This window comes from Malus sylvestris, chromosome 1 (genome assembly GCF_916048215.2).
Source record: "Malus sylvestris chromosome 1, drMalSylv7.2, whole genome shotgun sequence".
Classification (NCBI taxonomy): Eukaryota; Viridiplantae; Streptophyta; class Magnoliopsida; order Rosales; family Rosaceae; genus Malus; species Malus sylvestris.
In genome coordinates, this window is record NC_062260.1 from 9,320,557 (window position 1) to 9,343,769 (window position 23,213).

The window sequence follows — 23,213 nt, forward strand, 5'->3', positions numbered from 1 at the left end:
TCGGTTTGGGCTGCTTTGTTTCTTTGTTAGATCTAGGGTTTCTATTTTGTGTTCATTTGTCTTTATCTTGGGCGACCTTTTGTTACGCTTTTCTCTCTTTGTATTGTTTTTCCTTATTAATGAATGTGTAATGTTAAAAAAAAAAGAAGGGAAAATATCAAAAACCCCAAAACAACAAGGGAGTTTTAACAAAACACTCCCGATACTTTTTATTTTTAACGAAAAACCACATTTATACATTTAACTGGTACTATTCATTATATCTTTAAAAATGATTTTTCATTAAAAAGAAATTTTTTTTGAATTTTTCGTTAGTTTTCCTAAACAAAATAAAGGCCCTTGAGGACCACACACAACTCCAACAAAAGACAATGAAAAACAAACGTCCCTAAAAATAGTGACTTATTACTTAACTGTTTGAAAAAATTGAATTATTTCAATGGGCAAGGTAGGAGTTTGAATATTTCAACGGATGAGATTAAGATAAGAGAACCTAATCCAACACAACAATTTACCTAGCACTTTGAGATAAGATAATCTAATCCAACACCACAATTTATCTTAATCTCATCCGTTGAAATATACAAACCCCCACTTCGTCCTTTGAAATAATTCTATTTTCATGTACAACACAACAATTTATCTAGCACCAATTGGTAAATTAGTATCATACAATTTGAAGAAAATTAGTTGAAAATTTCACTCACCAATGCCAATGAACATTAAATCAATTGAAATTTTAATTTTTAAGAATTTTAAAACAATCATTAATTAGCCAAATTGCAAGAAAAATATGTTGGAAAAAAGAATTAAAAAAAGAATAAAGGAGAGTGTAAGGGTGCGTTTGTTGCACCGGACTGTCTCGGACTGGACTAGCTGCAGGGACTAAACTGGACTGGCTTAGTGAAGCGTTTGGTGCAGTGTCAGGACTAAGGAACAGACTAATAACAAATTCTAATATTATATTATTTAATTCATATTTATTAATATTTTACATTATTTAATAAATATTTAGTAATATTTTATTATTAAATCTACCTTATTTCTCATTCTAGAAGTCCTTCCATTCCCAATTCCGTTCATCCTCTCTTTCTGCCTTTTCTCCGCCCCTCTCCCTCTGTTTTCTTCCTAATTTTACTTCGTCCCTCTCCCTTTTTTTCTTCGTCCCTCTTCCTCTTCATCTCCATCTTCTTCTTTTGTTCTCCGTTCAAACGACAAAGCAAGAAAGAGAGGGACGAAGCAAGAAAGAGATTGAAAATTTAGGAGTTGGGAGCGGGTTGCATGTGCGATTGGCTCAAAAGTGGGAGATGGAGAAGGTCTGCAATCAAGAAGTTTCATGTTTTCTGGGTTCGGTTTGCCTTCAGTCAATCCCATCGTCGATTTAAGCTTATACCCACTGCAGATTTTTTTTTTTTTTTTTTTTTTTTTGTGTTTTATGGTTTCTGCATTCGGTTTTCTGTGTTCTATTTTGTAGGTCGGATCTGAATTTGAAATATGGAACGACTGCATTTTTTTTTTTTTGAATTTTGCGGGATGTGGGTTTGAAAATGGTTGTGGAAGCGAGGAAGAAGATGGAGCAGGGCAAGGAGGGAACGATGTGCGACGAGCAGGACGAGCGACGTTGGGTCTTAGACGACTGACTCTCGCGATTTTCTCTCTATCAGAAGAGGGCTTACGAATCCGGCCGAAATTGGGGTTGCTCGTTAAGAACGGCTAAGGAGGTAGTTAATCCAAGCGAGTCCGGGTTAAGCTCATTAAAGCTAATCCGGATGCACACCAAACAAAGGACTATAGTCTAGTACAGTCCAATCCTTCTTAATCCTGTCAAACAAACGTGCCCTAAGTGTATTCGTAAGTAGAGGGAAAATGAAAGAATTTTACTCACATGAGTTGCTACTTTTTTGTGGGACCCATTGTTTTTTTGGGCTAGATGTAGCCCCATTTTATGCTATTCAAAAAAAGAAGTTGCTAGCTCTAGATGGTGGATCTAGTCTTATTTTTTGGCTCATTTAAGATGATATTCTCACTAAAACTTGAAATATAATAGCCCCATAAAAGATAAAACTCTCATTGAGGATACTCTAATAAATTTGGACCCGGGCCCTCCCAGTTCCCAGACACTCTCATCCCCTTCTATTTTGTGCGATCACAGTTAAGTCACGTCAATATTTTATATTGATTTTTTTTACAGAAATAATAAGACAAAAAGCAATAGTAATATAAAATGTAAACGTAGTTTAATGGTAATCGCACAAATAAAAGAAGAAGAGAGTGTATAAGAACTGGAAGGGAAGCCGGCTCCAATAAATTTAGGACTGCAACAGATGATGAAATATGAGATAGCATGAGGTGGTGGGTGTCGCAATTGTTGACTGACGCAGTAGTGGCAGCGTCCCCACAAGCCCATCCATAACCTCCTATGTAGTCACACATGTCATGAGTCGGCCCCTTCAGCCAATTGGCTTCTGCTGCCTCCTCTTGTCACAACATACAAACTCAACCTCTTATTTCTTTTTCTTCTTTTTTGGGGCAAACAACCTCTTATTTGTCGACACCCATCCAAGAGAGAGAGAGACACGACGAGAATCCAAATTCCAAACCCCATTTTTTGAATTCATCAATCAATCAAAGATAATGTTATAGGGATTAAATTTATAAATTTAATTTACTTAACATTAGCCAACAATTAATCCATAATTCACAACACACCACTTGCGCCCCCTTTTTTATTTTGATATTATTACTCTATTATTTTATTTGAATTAAAAATTTTAAGATTATTAAAAAATTTAAAACGACGAAAATTTAAATGCAAAAGTTAGAAAATTTAAGATTATTAAAAAATTTAAAATGACAAAATTTTATTTTTTTAAATTTATAATTTTTTATTTAGTTAACCTAATAACAATAGAATTTGGAAAACTTTAACGAAAAGCTCCCGGTACTGTTTACTTTAACAAAAAACCATATTTTTACACTAAAAAATCAATTCTGGTACTATTCACTTTACCCTTTATTTTGTCTTTATCGTTAAAACTCAAAGTTTTCAAGCCATTTTCATTAGTTTTCCTTAGAATTTGAGTATGGAATTTTTTTTTATTTTTAAACTCTTACTCATAGAAATTTGGAAATAAAATCATGAAATTTAAACTTGGGAATTAAAGGTCCCAAATTTCAAATTTTTTTTTTCTACGCGAAAAGTCTAAATTTCTACATTTATGAATTCAAATAAAGAAATTAGTACATGTCAATTATTAATTTTAACTTCTGTCAAAATTCTAAATTTATTTTCTCATCCAAACACAGGCTCTTGCATACATTCAACAAATTTTGAAAATGGGAATTTTTATTTGGACCTATATTCTACACCTAACTTACTATTTACACCCATATTACTTTTAATTAAACTATTAATATCTCTTTAAACCCAATTTACCACCTAAACTACCCTCACAAGCCTAATTCAATAAGTAAATTTATCTTTACACCCATTTAGAAAATAAAAACTCAAAGTTAGAATTTTGCCATGCATTCTATGCAGCACACATCACTCAATCTTTTATAAAGATTAGCATCAAACGACACTGCGAGCCACGACATGCACTTGAAGTGTTCATTGAATTTTTCCTCATCGCAATCGAAGGAGACGAAAATTATCTCAAACTTTGCGCATTTCATAAAGTCTCATTAGCCTTTCAAGGCCTATGCCAATTTGCAGAGAAGTAGAGAGGCACAATGCCTCCCATTACATGACCGATAAAGAGAGTATGATTCTCTCCCCTCTTATTCTCATCCCATTTCTTCCCCTCCTCTTACATACTGTTTTTTGTCTTCTTCTGACTATTAAAAAATTAACATAAAATGTTGATATGGCTTAACCATAACCATTCAAATAGGAAGGGAGGGAAGGGGAAGGAGACTAGGAGGGGAGAGAATCCCACTCCCCAATAAAGACACCTAATAATCTCATAACCAAAACAAGATTATGTTTTAATTATCATAATCAAGATAAAAAAAAAAAATCACCTTTAAAAATGAAGGCATATTTGCTATGCCTACTTGAACCTCACGTTCCTATATTTTCATGAAATTAAAATATTTTCGACATCAAACAACTGAATTAAATAATGAAAAATTAATATGGATTGAAACAAGAGGAAGAAGGGGAAGCTTTTGGAGACTACATACATTTGTTTCACCAGATAGAAGGAACTCAACACCTTCAAATTTTTGGACAGTCACGATATTGCTACTATGCACTGCCATCACAACTATAAGCAAAGTACGGCCTCCACCCTTCACGAATGAAACGAAAAAAAGTGTGACATTCACACAAGTAGCTAGACTTTAGATTTAAAATATCATGTATGTTTTTGCTAGTAATTATATAAGTTGGAAAAGACACTGATTTATGTTTTTGCTAGTAATTATATAAGTTGGAAAAGACACTGATTTTGTTCTTAAATCCTAAACTGGGATAAATCAATTCATACTTTAGTTTGAGCATTCAAAACTTTAAAATCATTATCATTGTTAAAAAAGAACTTGTTTTTTTCTATGTTAGGGTTTGATTACTATGTGTGGGGTTATTAATAATTTTTTATTTTATTAATTTCATCTTGTACTTAATTATAATTAGTTAATAAGATAAAAAAGATAATTTGCATTTAAATTTTAAGTTGAGATAGAAAAATGTTATATGAGTTCCAATAAAACTTCCATCAGCAAGAAATGATTTTTCACGATGGATTAAAAGGGTGGAACAAATAAGGGTGAAGGGAGAGAGATTTTCCCTAAATAAAAGCCCCTTTATATCCAAAACTGCAATTCAGGCACTCCCAAATTCAGGCACACACACCTCTGCCTCCTAGTAACTTAATGTCACCTCTCTTCTTCCTCCCCTTCCTCCTCCTCCTCCTGCCCATAGCCGTGCCCGCCGCGCAACTCCGACCCGGCCATTACTCCGAAACATGCCCGGAAGCAGAATCCATTGTCCGGGACGTCATGAAGAAGGCTATAGTCAAAGAGCCCCGCAGCCTTGCCTCTGTCATGCGCTTCCAATTCCATGACTGCTTTGTGAATGTAAATAAACAAAAACTTTCTGCAAAAAATTCTATATCTTTCCCAAGTTTTGTTAATCTTTAAATTAATATGCTTGTAGGGCTGTGATGGTTCTATGTTACTTGATGACACGCCAACAATGCTTGGAGAAAAACTTTCCCTTTCAAATATAAATTCTCTGAGATCTTATGAGGTGGTTGATGAAGCCAAGGAAGCCTTGGAGAAGGTCTGTCCTGGAGTTGTTTCTTGCGCTGATATAGTAATCATGGCGGCTCGAGACGCTGTTGCTCTGGTATCAAACTTTTCTTACTTATTTCATTACCTAAAACAGAGTATTAATTTGTACATAATTTGATACGGATTTGTTTGCAATTTGGAAATTAGAGTCAGAATATCAGTCATAGATTTGCCACCGAACATGTGTACTTAAGCTTTGCATCGTAAGTGAAGTTAAGAGTCCTTAATCGGAATTCAAAGTAACCGAGGCGTAGTTTTTTCTAAGGGAATTATCAGTTGTATCTGTGAAGGGACTTTTGTACCTTTTGTTTGCTGTCAATTCTGGAAAACGCGCAATCAAATTTCGTTATTGCTCGGTCTTGGTTAAGAACTTAAGAGCTACTGATCAGTTCAAACCGGATGTTTTCCTTATCATTACAGCGCAACTTGATATATTTGAAATGTTTTATATAATGTATCTGCGCTGTGGTCTCTTGAATCGTGTCATCGCATTTGGGATTTCGTTTTGTATAAAATGAAGACTAAAAACAGATTTGTAGACATGAAATTGCAAAAGGACTACCATTCTTTCTGTTGTTTGCACTTGAAGATATAATGACATAATTTTGTGTAAATCAGACGGGAGGACCTGATTGGGAAGTGAAGTTAGGGAGATTGGATAGCTTATCAGCTAGCCAGGAAGCATCAGACAACATTATGCCAAGTCCAAGAGCCAACGCAAGCTCCCTCATTGACCTCTTTGCCAAATTTAATCTTTCTGTCAAAGATCTCGTTGCCCTTTCGGGGTCACACTCCATTGGCCAAGGTAGGTGCTTTTCCATCATGTTTCGGCTGTACAACCAATCCGGCACTGGGAGGCCCGACCCTGCCTTTGAACCAAAGTATAGGGAAAAGTTGAGCAGGCTTTGCCCTTTGAACGTGGACCAAAATGTGACCGGAGACCTGGATGCTACACCTTTGGTATTTGATAACCAGTACTTCAAGGACTTGGTTTCGGGGAGAGGCTTTCTGAATTCTGATCAGACACTTTACACATATCCACAAACTAGGACATATGTTAAGCAGTTTAGCAGTAAACAAGGAGAATTTTTCAAGGCCTTTGTTGAAGGGATGATAAAGATGGGTGACTTGCAGTTTGATCAGCCTGGGGAGGTACGAAGGAACTGTAGGGTGGTTAATCATCGGCCTGTCAACACGCTTTGGAATCTTGGGGGGATGAATCCGACTTTCTGAATAGAGACTAGAGAGAATACACATTTACAAGGGGGTGTAACTGAGTTGGTTTATTGTGTTTATCATAATGTGGACGTTGGTTCCAACATATGAACATATAATATAACATAGTGCTGTAAATTGTTAACAAGGCTTTTTCTATAGTAATCACAACTTTCGGTTCTTTTGAGATTTGGTTAACACTACTTTGTTTACGCCGCTTCAACAGGATTGTTACAATTTGCGCTAGTAATTTTCTTCGTATGTGTACTGTTTGAAAGAAGGAAACAAAAAGAAGCTAATGACGCTTACTCTCCCACAAATTTCAGGCGCAAATTTCTGATGCTCGATTAGTTTTATATAAAAGAAATTAAACTGCGATTGCATGAACCGAATCAAGAGTTCATACGAGTTTCTAAATACATTAATCTGCGCTTTTAGCTTATGTAGCGGTCTGCCTTCCTACAGGCACACATCGGCCGGAATCCCTAGCATTCTTTACGTTCCTCGATCTGTGTATAATCTCAAAATGTTTGGAGTATTTTTCAACTTGATGCAGCATACTGTACACTAAGGGAAAAATGGAGCATAGAGTCAGAAAGCACTACATTTGCATATGAAAATAAATAAATAAATAAATAACTGATGCATCTCCCACCCTTCCCTTTTTTATTTACATCAACAATAAAATTTCCAAAATCCCATTATTTTGATTGGTATGAATATTTTTTAAGGAAAATTAATGAAAAGGGCTTGAAAACTTTGAGTTTTAATGATAAGGACAAAATAAAGGGTAAAGTGAATAGTACTAGGATTGACTTTTTAGTGTAAAAATATGGTTTTTCGTTAAAGTGAACAGTACCGGATACTTTTCGTTAAAGTTCTCTATTTTTTAACCTACGTACCTACTTTCCGTTAAACAATACTCATGTGCAGTCTCGCCTCCACGTGGAGAGCCGACAATAATACTATGGTAGACAACGTTTAATCATATATGTAATAAGCCGGCAATACGTATCAAGTAAATTTAATTATTATTATTATTATTATTAATAATAAAGAATCCATTCATAGTGAGATAACAAATGATTGTATTAATAGGAACTAGTGACTGTTAATCTTCTACTTTTAAGCTCAAATGGTGTTGGGAGATGAATAATAATATAAATACACAATGCAAAGGAAAAGTAAGTCGAAAGTGTGTCTGAAGCTGTGAAGTGAGATTATCCACAATTGTCACTGTGTCCCACATTTCCACCATTGGCGATCTGGAAAAGTTTATTACTGTTTTGGATTGAATAAGGACCACTCGAGTGTTATTTATGTGGGTCAATTTGTTTGTTCAAAACTTCAACGACCAAATATTCCCTTCAACTTAATTTATATAAATGTACACACTACATTATTGCATTAACATCTTATTATACATCTTAGTTAAATTATTGAATCAAATATGATTAAATAAATTTTCTAATGTAAGCTAACCGAGTTCATATTTGATTCGTTTAATGATATATTTATACTAAAAGGTAAGTGAATAAATTAGGATCGAATTCGTAATTCATGAGATTTAAATCAAAATTTTTTTTACTTATGAATGGATGAAGAAAAATATCACTAAATCATATAACTTCGTTATTTGGACGAATCTTCACCACCTTTGAAGATTGGTCAAATTAATAACCCTTTTTCCATTTTGTTGGTAGAAGGGGAATGAACCATTTCACATCCACTATCCATTGTTTCCACTAAATTCCTATGCATGCACATGATGCAGCCCACAAGTTTAAAAAGCGCCCCCACACACAACTGAACCAATTGCTCACCTGCCTACCACTGACTAGTGCCTCAAGAATCCTCAATGTGTCCTCTCTTTTCACTCTTCATTCTACACATGATAACCGGCGCCACTGCGCAACTCCGCCACGGTTATTACTCGGAAACCTGCCCGAAAGCTAAATCCATTGTCCAGGATGTCATGAAGGTGGCTTTGATTCAAGAGCCACGGAGTCTTGCTTCGGTCATGCGCTTACAGTTCTACGATTGCTTTGTCAATGTAAGTGAATTATAAATACAAAACAACATTCTTTATTTCCTTACTGATTAATCCTAATCGTTCGCTGTTAATGATGAATTAATTAACTTGTATTATATCTGTAAATTAGGGTTGTGATGCTTCATTGTTGCTTGACGACACACCAACCATGCTAGGAGAAAAACTAGCCCTTGCAAACATTAATTCATTGAGATCTTATGAAGTTGTTGACCAAGTGAAAGAAGCCTTGGAGAAGGTGTGTCCGGGAGTTGTTTCTTGCGCAGACATTATAATCATGGTGTCTAGAGATGCTGTTTCTCTGGTAAAAAACTTTCTTATTTATCTCCTATATACATGAACTTATTTTTAGTCCAACGTACATTAAGGTCCGTTTGATTACCAGAAAAACTTGTTTGTAACTGCTTTATTGAAAATTAAACGTTACTTTTTTGAGTTTACAAAATTTAACTTTTAATTTTCAGTTACTAAAACCTAATAATTGAACTAAAACAATTATCTAACAGATCCTAAAATTTAACGTTGTACGGGTTGACTTGGCTACATTTAGTATAGTCTAATCCATAATGAGCTCCAATGCGATGTAACAAGTGAATGATGAGAATCTTAAGTATGACTGAAAGGAATAAATTTCTATGTAACATGATTGTGTGATTATTAGACAGGGGGCCCTTACTGGGAAGTGAAGTTGGGAAGATTGGATAGCTTAACAGCAAGAAAAGAAGACTCAGACAACGTTATGCCAAGTCCAAGATCCAATGCGACATTCCTCATTGGCCTGTTTGCCAAATTTAATCTCTCTGTCAAAGACCTTGTTGCGCTTTCGGGGTCACACTCTATTGGCAAAGCTCGGTGCTTTTCCATCATATTTCGGCTGTACAACCAATTCGGAAGTGGCCGGCCAGACCCTGCCATTGATCCAAAGTTTAGACAAAAGCTAGACAGGCTTTGCCCATTAAACGTGGACCAAAACATTACCGGAGACCTTGATGCTACGACTGTAAAGTTTGATAACCAGTACTTCAGGGACTTGGTTGCCGGAAGAGGGTTTCTGAACTCGGATCAAACGCTTTTCACGTTTCCGGAGACGAGGGAATTTGTGAAGCTGTTCAGCATTGATCAAGGTGAATTTTTCAAGGCTTTTGTGAAGGGCATGATAAAGATGGGTGACTTGACGGTGGATCAGCCTGGGGAAGTACGAAAAAATTGCAGGGTGGTTAATAGTCATTCTTCTAAATTTCCAATGCATCCTAGCTAGGGTTCTTGAAGAGAACGGACACTTGTAAAAGACTTAATGTTCCATTTCCATTGAGGACACCTTTGATGTTATGTATGAATCAGATTTTACTAACGGCATGGCTTATGTCATTTGATTAGGAAAAATGAGACTTTGGATGCGGTCCATAGTTATGAATATTCTTTTATTGAAACCTTGTTGGTTTTTAATTTTTGATCAAGGTCCCTGAAATTAATGTGATAATTTATTTCTTTGTACGTTACTATATTTTTTAAATTATAAATTAGAAATTTTAGTTGTTTATATAAATGAGATTTTAAATTAAAAAAAACATAATTTGTGGGATTAAAAATATTAAAAATATAAATATACTAGTGTGTGTGTGTGTGTGTGTATACATGGGTACATTCATCAAAATTAACCAAAAAATTTATTGTATCAAAACATGGGACATTCTTCAAAAATCACAAAAAAAGAGAAGATATTAGGCTTAATAAAATTATTAAATTTCTTCGATTAAACTTGACATGGGTACATTTTAAAATCAAAGAAAAAAAGAATGTATCCATATAAGTTTAAAAATGGATTAGAAAAAAATTGAATAGATTATATATATAAAAAAAAGGGTACATTTTACATATAACAAATTGTTATATTTAAGAATGAGTACATTTTATGTCACAACCCGTCCCGAAACATTTCCTCGATAGTGTGAAATGTCTATAGTGCCCTTGAACGTTTGTTGTGTTGTGTGGTTTAAGTTGTGGTTGTGGATCAATTATTTTCTTTCCTAAGTACTTGGACCCAATTAGAACTTAAGGTTTTATTTGTTTTTGGTTTGGTTGGCCAAACCTGGACCACACACAAACACACCCTCACTATCACCCTCCTGTTGACCCTCTCTCTCTCTCTTCCCTCTTGAATTTCATCCATTTTTTGTACAACGTACAGACAACTTCCAAACCAACACTTCCAGTCGCGGATCGAGGTTGTAGTTGACATCTTTGAACTCCTAGTAAGCTTAGGAGTTGTTCTATACCTTTGGTTGGACGTGAAACCTTCGAAAACCAGAGAACCAAAACTCCCGAGTTAATGTATTGTTCATGCAAACGTAATCGTGAAGTTTTCAAGGAATTTTAAGGTTATGGGAGCCTTAAAACACCTTCACGAAGCTCGGGGAGTAACTTTGGAGTGATTTGGACGTTGGGAGGCTCGGGTTCGAAGAGTTGCAGAGGTGGCCGGATTATCGCACCTTTTTCCGGCAAGGTCCCGTGGATTTTAGGGCTTAAAATTGGTAAGGTTTTGTTCTTCTAGTTGTAAGCTTCATTTTGGTACAAATATCATGAATTTTGGTTGAGAACTGAAGAAGATATGAAGTTTTAAAATTTTCCCAGTTTTCGGCGATTGCAGCGGTGATCGGCGCCGGACTCCGACGAACCAAGGAAGAAGGATGAGAATATTCCGTCAAAGTTGATGGAATATTCTAATGCCGTCAGGTAACTTTAACGGCATATACTTATATTTAATAGAATATTCCCTAACGCTGTTAGGGAATTCGTTTAGTGTGCAGGCACGTGAGCCGCGTGTTTGGCCGTGCCTTGGCTGGCCCATGAGGGCGTGTGGGTGCTCGGATTTTTTTTCTCAAAGTATGAGGATGTTCATGGTGTTGAGTAGATTACGTTGATATATTCAAACATCTCATTCGAGCATTGTATGAGAAGTTATTTCCTAGTTTTGTATATGTGCTTTAAATAACATTTATTCAGTTATTTTGCATATAGGTGAGACCTATCCTGAGGACGAGTGCCATCAATCGAGGCTCGAGGGCTACAATCTTTCGACATATCAGTGAGTGGGCTTTTGGTTTTTTGTATATACCTATATACTTGAGATTTTTCCCAGAAAATAAATTTGAATGATTATACGTTTTGAAATGTCATGCAAAGTATCTGCCTATTTTATTTATGCATTAGTAGTTGCATATAATTATGATTGGTGCTGCGGACGCATAGGTAAGTGCCAGGTAAGTTCATAAATTAAAGATATGAGATTGCTTTAGTTATGTGAGAGATGATGTGATGTATTGAGAGCTCATAAACCTGCACCCCAGTGTTAGTGCTCTCGCCTAGAGTTAAGGCACAGTCCTTCACGTGATGTTCACCTCCCTTACCATATGCTTACCTTGGATCCAAGTTAGGTGCACATGCTTGTTGTACAGGCCACTTTAGATGATTCCGACTTGTAGGTGACCCACGATCATTCGCATTGCCTTCACGTGATCGTAGCACTAGAGCATATTTATTTTACACCTAGACTTGTAGTACAGACCACTTTAGGTGGTTCCGACTCGTGTGCAAAATTTGATATGATTGAGATTGGTTATGAGCTATACTCAGCCGTGCAAGTAACGTTAGTTGGATTCGGCTGATATGATATCTGGCATTGATATATTTTAGTTGGTTTACTTATGGCATTTCATTAAGATACTTTGGCATGGTATATTTTTATGGGTTTTCATCCTGAGCATGATTTCTGTTATTATATATATTTTTCTGGGAAATTATACAGGTTTTACGGTGAGGGGTTAGAACTTTTGAGAAATGAAATGATTTTGGGAAAGCTTTGTTTTTGCCCACTCACACTTTCTATTTTGCGCCCCTCCAGGTTTTAGGTCGAAGTGCTTTGGTGGCTCTCGGGGATTTCGACGGTGGTTCTTATAGAACATCACAATGTAGGATCACCTTTGGGTGTTGTATAATTAGTACTTGTCCAGACGGACTGCACTTAGGCTATTTATGTTCTGAGGGTGTATTTCACACTTAACCTCGCACTTGCACCTTATCTTATATAGTACTCTAGTTGAATTGGTTTTTGTTTACTCGTATTTCTTTATATCTCTATTACCTCCGCACTGTGCACATGGCTACGTCACCCTCACGTGACGGCTAGCATGCCTCGATTTAGGTCAGGGTGTGTCATTTTAAGATTAAAAAGTTTTACATGAATGGGTACATTAATTAGCATGGGTACATTTAGCAAAATAAAAAGTACAAATAAAAAAAATATATGGGTACAAATAAAAATTGTCACCGCCCGTCCCGAAATAAATTATTGATGACGTGGAAGTTACTAAATTGCCTTTGGACGTTGAGATATAATTGAGTTATGTGGTGGTGTGTGACACACCCTGATCCGGAGGATCCAGGTGTGCTGGCCGTCACGTGGGCGTGACGTAACCATAAGCACGACACGGAAGCGTAATAACAACATATAACAACAGAAATTCAACCCAAACTCAACATAACCACATACGGACATAACCGGACGAGTTTACAAGTAAACACATAAGTTCAGAGCATAGGTTATCTGCAGTCTAGTAGGACTAAAATAAGAATACATCACCCTCAGGTGAGTCCTACATGTCCCAAATCTGTCAGAAAGCCGGAAAGGACCTCGTGAGCCAACCACCGCTAAACTAGAACCTGGAGGGGCGCAAAACAAAATGAGTGGGTCAGTAAAACAAATTAGTTTTCCAAAACATTTCATTAAAACAGTTATATCCCCTCGCCGTAAAAACCTGTATACTTTCCCAGAAATATATAACCATATAAAATCTCAACATTTAAATCTCAAATCTTTAACATTTTCAAGAAAACATGCCATGACATAAATAAAAATATAAATCAGGTGAATAAGGAATTAATCGGAGACCCTGCAGTTGGTCCTATACGATTAATTCAATAGCTCAAATCCCACTAAGCCGGAGTCACCACAGTGACCTATACGGCCCTACTCTGCACATCACTCGGAACTACGTAAGGTAGTCTATACGATGAAAGGTGTAAAAATACGCTCTAGTGCTTCTCTCATCATATCATCAGCGCGCATAACTAAAATCACCCACTAGTCGGAATCACGCCTAGTGATCTATACGACTAGCATGTCGGAACCCTCACATGGTCTGTACGACATCCACCTACTTGGATCCAAGGCGAGCGTGCGGTGTGGTGAATAATATAAGCACTAACACCTAGGGTGCAGGTTATGAGCTCAAATTATATTGATATCAATCCATTCAATTAAATGAATAATGAACTCACCTGACTTACCTGTGCCTCCACAGCACCATGCAACATGTATGCATCATATCTCAATCATATAATTCATAAACCAATTCATGATTTTCAAATAATTCTATGCATGGCATATTCAAGACATATTTTCATATAGAACATTTTTCTGGGAAAAACAGTAGTATATAGGTAATACGAAAACAAAACTGCCCACTCACTGATAAGTCGACGGGTCGTAACCCCCGTGGCGTCCCTGGATGCGGTCGTCCTCGGGATACGTCTCACCTATATGCGAAACAACTATAAAAACATTAATTTTAAGCATATCACCAATAATTCGAAATAACTTCTCATACGATGCTCAATTTTTAGTATATGAATATACCACATCGACCTACTCGACGTCACGAGCGTCGAGAAATTTTTAGAAAAATTTTTGGAAGCCCCACGCGCCCCCACGCGCCACACGTGGCACGGGTCCACGCGCTGGCCACGCGCAGCACGTGCAGCGCACGTGTCGTCTTCTTCACAGGGCCTCGCCGGACTGGTTCTCCGGTGGCCGGACTCCGGCCGAACTCCGGCCGATTTTCAAACTCACTATTCTCCTTCGTTTTTCACCCATTTTCTTCGTATTTTATACCAAATTGAAGCCCTAAGAGTGTACTATCACGTTGGACTAGTTTTAGGGCCTAAAAACTACGAAATCTCACCTTGCAAAACCAAGGGTTCGGCCAAACTTGAAACCTACGATCCCGACGTCCAAAACTCTCCAACGAACGTCTCCGAGCTTCCTTAGGACCTCCTAAAGCTCACCACAAGCTTGAAATCTCCTGAAACACAACATTTTACGTTCGCATGAACAGTACCTCAAAAATGGAGGTTCGGGATCTACGTGAAATCGAAGGTTTCACTTCCTAAAACTAGCACCAATGAACTCAGGACGTCAAAACGATGAAGGTACATACCTTATTTGCCCCGATCCGTCAAGTTTTGAAGGGTTTTGGTGGTGGTCCGTACGATATGGGTGTGAGGTCGGGAGAGAGAGAGAGACTGAGAGGGTGATCGAGAGGGAGGAGAGAAAGGGACTGATCTTGTGTGGTCAAACCAATCCACACCATCCAAAATCTCTCTTAAGTCCCTAACCACAAAAATATAAAATCAACTTCCAAAATATTTCTAACTTAAACAACTTCTTAAAAGTTTAGGGACCAAACATTTTCAAAACGTAATACACCCATACCTTGATACCTGACAAGGGCATTTTTGTCCTTTCACATTCCCGCCAAAAGTACCTCCGGGACGGGCTGTGACAATCTCCCCTCCTTATAGAATTTCGTCCCCGAAATTCCCATAACCAAATCATAATTCAATACTCGTAGAATAATCTTGGGTACATCTCTCTCATCCGGTCTTCTGTCTCCCAAGTAGCTTCCTCCGTAGAATGATTTCTCCACAACACCTTCACCAAACTCACCGTCTTGTTCCTTAGAACCTTGTCCTTCCAATCCAATATTGTGATTGGTTCCTCATCATAAGTCAAATCCGGATTAATCTCTAACGGTTGATGAGGGATCACATGAGATGGATCAGAAATATAATGCCGAAGCATAGAGACATGGAACACATTATGGACCTTAGATAACTCCGGAGGCAGTTCCAACCGGTAGGCAACTTCACCAACTCTTTCAGTGATCACATAAGGTCCAATATATCTCGGACTTAGCTTCCCTCTTTTCCCAAATCGTACCACACCTCTCCAAGGCGACAATTTCAAGAATACCCAATCACCCACATCATACACTCGATCAGTAGTATGCCGATCCGCTAAACTCTTATGTCGATCCTGGGCTGCTTTCAGGTTTGACTTAATTACCTGAACATTTTGAGTCGTCTCATCCACGATCTCAGGGCCTTCTAATACCCGTTCACCAACCTCAGACCAACACAATGGCGTTCGACACGCCCTACCATAAAGTGCCTCGAATGGGGACATACCAATGCTCGAGTGAAAACTGTTATTATAAGCAAACTCCATTAAGTCCAGACGATCATGCCAAGAATCACCAAATTGTAATACCGAAGATCTCAACATATCTTCCAACGTCTGAATGGTCCTCTCTGATTGCCCATCAGTTTGAGGATGATAAGCTGTGCTATACAGTAATTGAGTACCCAGAGCTTCCTGAAAAGCCACCCAAAATTTAGAAGTAAACCTCGGGTCTCGATCGGAGATAATATTTACTGGGACTCCATGATACTTGACAATCTTCGAAATAAACAACTTAGCCAATTTATTCAGAGGGTATTTCTCCCTCACTGGAATGAAATGCGCAGACTTGGTGAGTCGATCCACAATCACCCAAATACCATCAAATCCATTTCGCGTACGAGGAAGTTTATACACGAAATCCATGGTTATATTTTCCCATTTCCACTGGGGAACGGGAAGTGGTTGCATTCGCCCAAAGGGCTTCTTCCTTTCTGCTTTCACTTGCTGGCAAATAATACACCTGCTCACATATTCTGCAATTTCTCTTTTCATACCCGGCCAATAATAAAATGGTCGAATGGTATGATACATTTTTGTTCCTCCCGGATGCATCGCATAAGCTGAACAATGTGCTTCGTCCAGAATTTCCTTCTTCAATTCCCCATTATTCGGAACATACATTCTGTTTTCTTGCATGAGCATACCATCTGATTCCCGAATTCTGAGGTCTTTCTTTTTCCCTTCACTTCTTAACTGAACCAACTCCTGAATTTCTTCATCCACCATTTGAGCTGCAAGTATACGGTCCACCAAAACTGGCCTGACTTGAAAGCTAGCAAGAAAGGCTCCACTAGGGTCTTCAATCTCCAACCTTACTCCCGTTGCCCTCAGTTCAGCAAGAAGAGGAACACGGCAAGCATATAGGGCATTAAGTCTACCTTGTGGTTTCCTACTCAGTGCATCCGCTACTACATTAGCACGACCTGGATGGTATTCAATAGAACAATCATAATCACTTAGCAATTCCATCCACCTTCGCTGACGAAGATTAAGATCATGCTGGGTGAATAAGTACTGAAGACTCTTATGATCAGTGAAGATCTTACACTTCTCACCATACAAATAATGTCTCCAAATTTTCAAAGCAAAAACAATTGCTGCCAATTCAAGATCGTGAGTAGGATAATTCCTTTCATGATTTTTCAACTGCCTAGAAGCATAGGCAATCACCTTATTATGCTGCATCAAAACACATCCCAAACCATTTAATGAAGCATCACTATATATCTCAAAATTACCGCTATCGTCGGGAAGTACCAACACCGGTGCATGAGTGAGGCAATACTTCAATTGCTGAAAACTCCTCTCACAATTCTCATCCCACTCAAATTTAACATCCTTCCTGGTCAACTTTGTCAACGGTAAAGCAATCATAGAGAAATCCTGAACGAACCGTCGATAATAACCTGCTAAGCCAAGAAAACTTCGTACCTCCGTGACGGTTCGAGGTTGCTCCCAATTCTCCACTGCTGCAATCTTTTGAGGGTCAACTTGAATACCTTGAGCTGATACAACATGCCCCAAAAATGCCACTTCAGTCAACCAAAACTGACATTTACTGAACTTGGCATACAACTGATGCTCCCTTAATTTCCTTAACACCAAATTAAGGTGTCGGATATGATCTGCTTGGGACTTAGAGTATACCAAAATATCGTCAATAAAAACAATAACGAATTTATCAAGATATTTCTGGAATACCTTATTCATTAATCTCATAAAAGCTGCAGGTGCATTAGTCAACCCAAACGGCATAACCGAAAATTCATAATGTCCGTACCGAGTTCGGAAAGCCGTCTTAGGTACATCGTCTTCTTTAATCTTCAATTGATAATACCCGGATCTCAAATCAATCTTAGAAAATACACACGCACCTTTCAGCTGATCAAACAAATCATCAATGCGAGGCAATGGATAACGGTTTTTAATCGTTACCCGGTTCAATTGTCTATAATCAATACACAATCGAAGAGTTCCATCCTTCTTCTTCACAAATAATACTGGGGCACCCCAAGGTGAAGAACTAGGTTGAATAAAACCTTTATCAAGTAATTCTTGCAACTGGATTTTTAATTCCCTTAACTCAGCAGGAGCCATTCTATAAGGAGTCAGAGATATAGGGTCCGTACCTGGAAGCAAATCAATAGAGAATTCCACCTCTCTGTCTGGCGGCAATCCCGGCAAATCATCAGGGAAAACATCCGGATAATGTCTGACCACACCAACTTCTTCTATACTAGTAGGAGCAACATCATTTAACACCACATGTGCCAAATATCCCTGACAACCCTTCGATAATAATTTCCTCGCCCTTATGGCAGAAATAACTCCATGTCTCACCCCACTTCTCTCGCCCACAAAAATAACCTCGGGTAATCCAGGACGATAAAAAGTAACTGATTTACCATAACAATCAATATGGGCACGATTATGGTGTAACCAATCGGCCCCTAAAATCACATCAAAATCCACAATATCTAACGGAATAAGATCAGCGGACATAATCACGCCCTCAACCATCACTGGACACCCCAGATACACACTATCCACAATACATTTATCTCCTCTAGGCATGGCAAACTCTAAATCAAATCCTAGAGGTGAAGGGTGAGGTTGGGTTATTTGAGCAAACGTATGAGAAATCACAGAGTGCGTAGCACCACAATCGATCAAAACCTTAGCAAAATGACCAAGAACATTTAACGTACCCATTATCAAGTCTGGATGGTTCTGAGCCTCCTGCAGGGACATATGATTAACTCGCCCCTGAACTTGCTGACGTCCACCTCGGCCTCTATTGCCCTGATTACCTCGTCCCTGAGGATTACGTCCCTGGCCTGGCTGACTAGGCTGCCTGGATGATCCTGCACCACCAGTAGCAATTTCCCCCTGACGGGGCTGACCTCCCTGATGCCACTGCGATCCACCAGTTGGCATAGAGGAATAAGAAGAATAACCTCCAAAATCCTGAGAATACCCTGCCTGAGGATAAGGCTCCTGAGAATACTGATAAGGTCCGGAAGCATACGGAGCCGCATCCCCCTGATAGTGGTAAGCACCACCACGATTCGGCTGGCCATAACCACCCGGTCCAAAACTCTGCTGAACTGGTGCTGGAGGTGGCATATTAGTCTGCAGCGGTCTCTGCTGACCCTGGGGGCACTGAGAAGCCCGATGTCCCATCTGCCCACACGTAAAACAAGCACCAGAACCTCTCCTACACTCACCATGGTGACGGGAGTTACAACGGCGGCACCATGGAGCGCCAGATCCACCAGCATCCCTCTGACCCTGAAATCTGGGTCCACCAGAAAATCTTCCACCACCTCTCCTCGGGCCAGTAAAACTATATCCCCCACTAGAAGAACTCGAACTCGCTCCACTCTTCTTAAAACTCTGAGTCTGTCGAGGTCCAGGAATAGAAATACCCTTACCTTTGTCATTCTTCTTTTGACCCTCATTCTTGTCCTCATCATCCTCACTGTCAGGAAGATTATCAGAGTCCTCCATCCTAACCAGAATCTCGAAATACTCATGATAATCAGCGCAGGGGAGTGCATTGGCAAAGGTACGCCACTTCTTCTTAGATCCCAACTTGAAACGTCGAAGCATCTCTCCCTGATTACCAGCTGTATCAGTGTCATAACGAGACAAATCAGTAAACTTTCTATAATATTCATGTGCCGACATATTTCTCTGTTTCAACCTGGTGAATTCCTGCTTCTTACGGTCAATATACTCAGGAGGAACGAATCTCTTCATAAAATGCTCCTTGAATACTTTCCAGTCGGCTGCCGTCTCAGGTGACATGTACCTAGCCTGATTTATCCACCATGCTGCTGGTTCACGACCCAAAAACCAAGTGGTGGTCTCCACCCACCTATTAGCAGGGAGATTCCCCTGACTCTGCATCACCTGGAAAGTTTTCTCAATATGATCAAGCCATTTCTCTGCCCCCTCATGACTTTCATTACCCATAAACCGATCTAACTTCAAGTTGTACATGGTCTCCAGAGGTGTCCTCGGAGGAGGGGGAGGACGAATCACATTCTGTAAAGCCTGGGCCATCGCTTCCCCTAACTGAGTAATATCCGGGAAATTAGGTTCAGAAGTACGGCGGGACTCTCTACGCTCTCTACGAGGCGGCATGATTCTGACAGAAAACATCAAAAGATCGTTAAGACATTAACAAATTTACAGGACTGCAACCTAAGCTCTGATACCAAACTGACACACCCTGATCCGGAGGATCCAGGTGTGCTGGCCGTCACGTGGGCGTGACGTAACCATAAGCATGACACGGAAGCGTAATAACAACATATAACAACAGAAATTCAACCCAAACTCAACATAACCACATACGGACATAACCGGACGAGTTTACAAGTAAACACATAAGTTCAGAGCATAGGTTATCTGCAGTCTAGTAGGACTAAAATAAGAATACATCACCCTCAGGTGAGTCCTACATGTCCCAAATCTGTCAGAAAGCCGGAAAGGACCTCGTGAGCCAACCACCGCTAAACTAGAACTGGAGGGGCGCAAAACAAAATGAGTGGGTCAGTAAAACAAATTAGTTTTCCAAAACATTTCATTAAAACAGTTATATCCCCTCGCCGTAAAAACCTGTATACTTTCCCAGAAATATATAACCATATAAAATCTCAACATTTAAATCTCAAATCTTTAACATTTTCAAGAAAACATGCCATGACATAAATAAAAATATAAATCAGGTGAATAAGGAATTAATCGGAGACCCTGCAGTTGGTCCTATACGATTAATTCAATAGCTCAAATCCCACTAAGCCGGAGTCACCACAGTGACCTATACGGCCCTACTCTGCACATCACTCGGAACTACGTAAGGTAGTCTATACGATGAAAGGTGTAAAAATACGCTCTAGTGCTTCTCTCATCATATCATCAGCGCGCATAACTAAAATCACCCACTAGTCGGAATCACGCCTAGTGATCTATACGACTAGCATGTCGGAACCCTCACATGGTCTGTACGACATCCACCTACTTGGATCCAAGGCGAGCGTGCGGTGTGGTGAATAATATAAGCACTAACACCTAGGGTGCAGGTTATGAGCTCAAATTATATTGATATCAATCCATTCAATTAAATGAATAATGAACTCACCTGACTTACCTGTGCCTCCACAGCACCATGCAACATGTATGCATCATATCTCAATCATATAATTCATAAACCAATTCATGATTTTCAAATAATTCTATGCATGGCATATTCAAGACATATTTTCATATAGAACATTTTTCTGGGAAAAACAGTAGTATATAGGTAATACGAAAACAAAACTGCCCACTCACTGATAAGTCGACGGGTCGTAACCCCCGTGGCGTCCCTGGATGCGGTCGTCCTCGGGATACGTCTCACCTATATGCGAAACAACTATAAAAACATTAATTTTAAGCATATCACCAATAATTCGAAATAACTTCTCATACGATGCTCAATTTTTAGTATATGAATATACCACATCGACCTACTCGACGTCACGAGCGTCGAGAAATTTTTAGAAAAATTTTTGGAAGCCCCACGCGCCCCCACGCGCCACACGTGGCACGGGTCCACGCGCTGGCCACGCGCAGCACGTGCAGCGCACGTGTCGTCTTCTTCACAGGGCCTCGCCGGACTGGTTCTCCGGTGGCCGGACTCCGGCCGAACTCCGGCCGATTTTCAAACTCACTATTCTCCTTCGTTTTTCACCCATTTTCTTCGTATTTTATACCAAATTGAAGCCCTAAGAGTGTACTATCACGTTGGACTAGTTTTAGGGCCTAAAAACTACGAAATCTCACCTTGCAAAACCAAGGGTTCGGCCAAACTTGAAACCTACGATCCCGACGTCCAAAACTCTCCAACGAACGTCTCCGAGCTTCCTTAGGACCTCCTAAAGCTCACCACAAGCTTGAAATCTCCTGAAACACAACATTTTACGTTCGCATGAACAGTACCTCAAAAATGGAGGTTCGGGATCTACGTGAAATCGAAGGTTTCACTTCCTAAAACTAGCACCAATGAACTCAGGACGTCAAAACGATGAAGATACATACCTTATTTGCCCCGATCCGTCAAGTTTTGAAGGGTTTTGGTGGTGGTCCGTACGATATGGGTGTGAGGTCGGGAGAGAGAGAGAGACTGAGAGGGTGATCGAGAGGGAGGAGAGAAAGGGACTGATCTTGTGTGGTCAAACCAATCCACACCATCCAAAATCTCTCTTAAGTCCCTAACCACAAAAATATAAAATCAACTTCCAAAATATTTCTAACTTAAACAACTTCTTAAAAGTTTAGGGACCAAACATTTTCAAAACGTAATACACCCATACCTTGATACCTGACAAGGGCATTTTTATCCTTTCACATTCCCGCCAAAAGTACCTCCGGGACGGGCTGTGACAGTGTGGTTTAAGTTTAAATTTATTTGGACAAATTCTAAATTTTTCCTAAGTTTTGGAACACTTAGGACTCAAAGTGTTTTCTTTGGTTTTGGTTGGTGACACACGTGGACCACACACACACACACAAACTCTCCCTCTCTCCTGTGCCTTTTCTCTCTCTCTCTCCTCCCTATCTGATTTTTCAGAAAATCCGCACAAAACGTACGAACGAACTTCAAAACCAACCATACACGCATAGATCGAGGGTTCAAAGGGCACCATTGTGTTCCTGAGGTTCATACGAGTTGAATGGTACCATGTTTAGGTAAGAACTTCTTCGAAAATCATGAAAAACCTAACCCGATTTTTGTTACTATGCATGCAATCGTAAAATCGTGTATTTTTCTAAAAATATAGGGATGTTCGTGAGGTTATGTAGATCACGTTGGTATATTCAAACACATCATTTGAGCATTGTATGAGAAGTTATTAGCTAGTATTGGTTATGTGCTTTAAATTAGCGTTTTTATAGTTGTTTCGCATATAGGGGAGACTTATCCCGAGGATGAGAGCAATCAAGGGCGACTCGGGGGCTACGACCCTTCGACATACCAGTGAGTGGGCTTTTGGTTTTTAGTAAATACATATATACTTGATATTTTCCCAGAAAATGCGTTTAAATGAAAGTATGCCTTGAAATGCCATGCATATAAATTTATGTTCAGTATATGAATTAGTATATGATGCATTATATATAATTATGGTGTTGTGAACGCTCAGGTAAGCCCATGTGAGTTTATGAATTGTGAATGTGAATAACGGTTGTGATTAATTGAGAAACATTGAGCACATAAACCTTCACCCCGGTGTTAGTAAT

General features: G+C 39.0%; 3 protein-coding genes across 6 annotated transcripts; 2 read left to right on the plus strand and 1 right to left on the minus strand.

The window, feature by feature from the left end:
- The first annotated feature begins 4,768 nt into the window (after window positions 1–4,768).
- LOC126628249 (peroxidase 17-like) lies at window positions 4,769–6,700 on the plus strand. The gene is made up of 3 exons (XM_050297868.1): window positions 4,769–5,082; window positions 5,162–5,353; window positions 5,917–6,700. Exons 1-3 carry the CDS (start codon window positions 4,879–4,881, stop codon window positions 6,529–6,531), a joined length of 1,011 nt encoding a protein of 336 aa, XP_050153825.1. The 5' UTR covers window positions 4,769–4,878; the 3' UTR covers window positions 6,532–6,700.
- A 1,593-nt stretch (window positions 6,701–8,293) lies between these two features.
- LOC126628256 (peroxidase 17-like) lies at window positions 8,294–9,914 on the plus strand. Its single transcript, XM_050297878.1, has 3 exons — window positions 8,294–8,566; window positions 8,676–8,867; window positions 9,225–9,914. The coding sequence occupies exons 1-3, from the start codon at window positions 8,372–8,374 to the stop codon at window positions 9,819–9,821; spliced, it is 984 nt and encodes a 327-aa protein (XP_050153835.1). The 5' UTR covers window positions 8,294–8,371; the 3' UTR covers window positions 9,822–9,914.
- Window positions 9,915–13,079: 3,165 nt separating this feature from the next.
- LOC126628272 (uncharacterized) lies at window positions 13,080–21,382 on the minus strand. Of its 4 annotated transcripts, none has more exons than XM_050297912.1 (4): window positions 20,393–20,457; window positions 18,632–20,076; window positions 14,092–14,158; window positions 13,080–13,282 (listed from the first exon to the last, which is right to left on the minus strand). In XM_050297912.1, exons 2-4 carry the CDS (start codon window positions 20,070–20,072, stop codon window positions 13,276–13,278), a joined length of 1,515 nt encoding a protein of 504 aa, XP_050153869.1. In that variant the 5' UTR covers window positions 20,073–20,076; window positions 20,393–20,457; the 3' UTR covers window positions 13,080–13,275. The 4 variants fall into 4 exon arrangements, 3 of the variants coding, with proteins under 3 accessions (XP_050153869.1, XP_050153860.1, XP_050153854.1); XM_050297903.1 differs by having other exon boundaries at window positions 14,092–14,173; XM_050297897.1 differs by lacking the exon at window positions 14,092–14,158.
- Between the last annotated feature and the right edge of the window lie 1,831 nt (window positions 21,383–23,213).

Bases quoted from the DNA above. Each gene is read 5' to 3' on its own strand.
- LOC126628256 (XM_050297878.1), top strand. From the start codon at position 8,372: ATGTGTCCTCTCTTTTCACTCTTCATTCTACACATGATAACCGGCGCC. The intron at 8,567-8,675 runs GTAAGTGAATTA...TCTGTAAATTAG, and splicing joins TCTACGATTGCTTTGTCAAT to GGTTGTGATGCTTCATTGTT. The intron at 8,868-9,224 runs GTAAAAAACTTT...TGTGATTATTAG, and splicing joins CTAGAGATGCTGTTTCTCTG to ACAGGGGGCCCTTACTGGGA.
- LOC126628249 (XM_050297868.1), top strand. From the start codon at position 4,879: ATGTCACCTCTCTTCTTCCTCCCCTTCCTCCTCCTCCTCCTGCCCATA. The intron at 5,083-5,161 runs GTAAATAAACAA...ATATGCTTGTAG, and splicing joins TCCATGACTGCTTTGTGAAT to GGCTGTGATGGTTCTATGTT. The intron at 5,354-5,916 runs GTATCAAACTTT...TGTGTAAATCAG, and splicing joins CTCGAGACGCTGTTGCTCTG to ACGGGAGGACCTGATTGGGA.
- LOC126628272 (XM_050297897.1), bottom strand. From the start codon at position 20,072: ATGCCGCCTCGTAGAGAGCGTAGAGAGTCCCGCCGTACTTCTGAACCT. The intron at 13,283-18,631 runs GTACGTTAAATG...GCGCCCCTCCAG, and splicing joins CCATCCAGACTTGATAATGG to GTTCTAGTTTAGCGGTGGTT.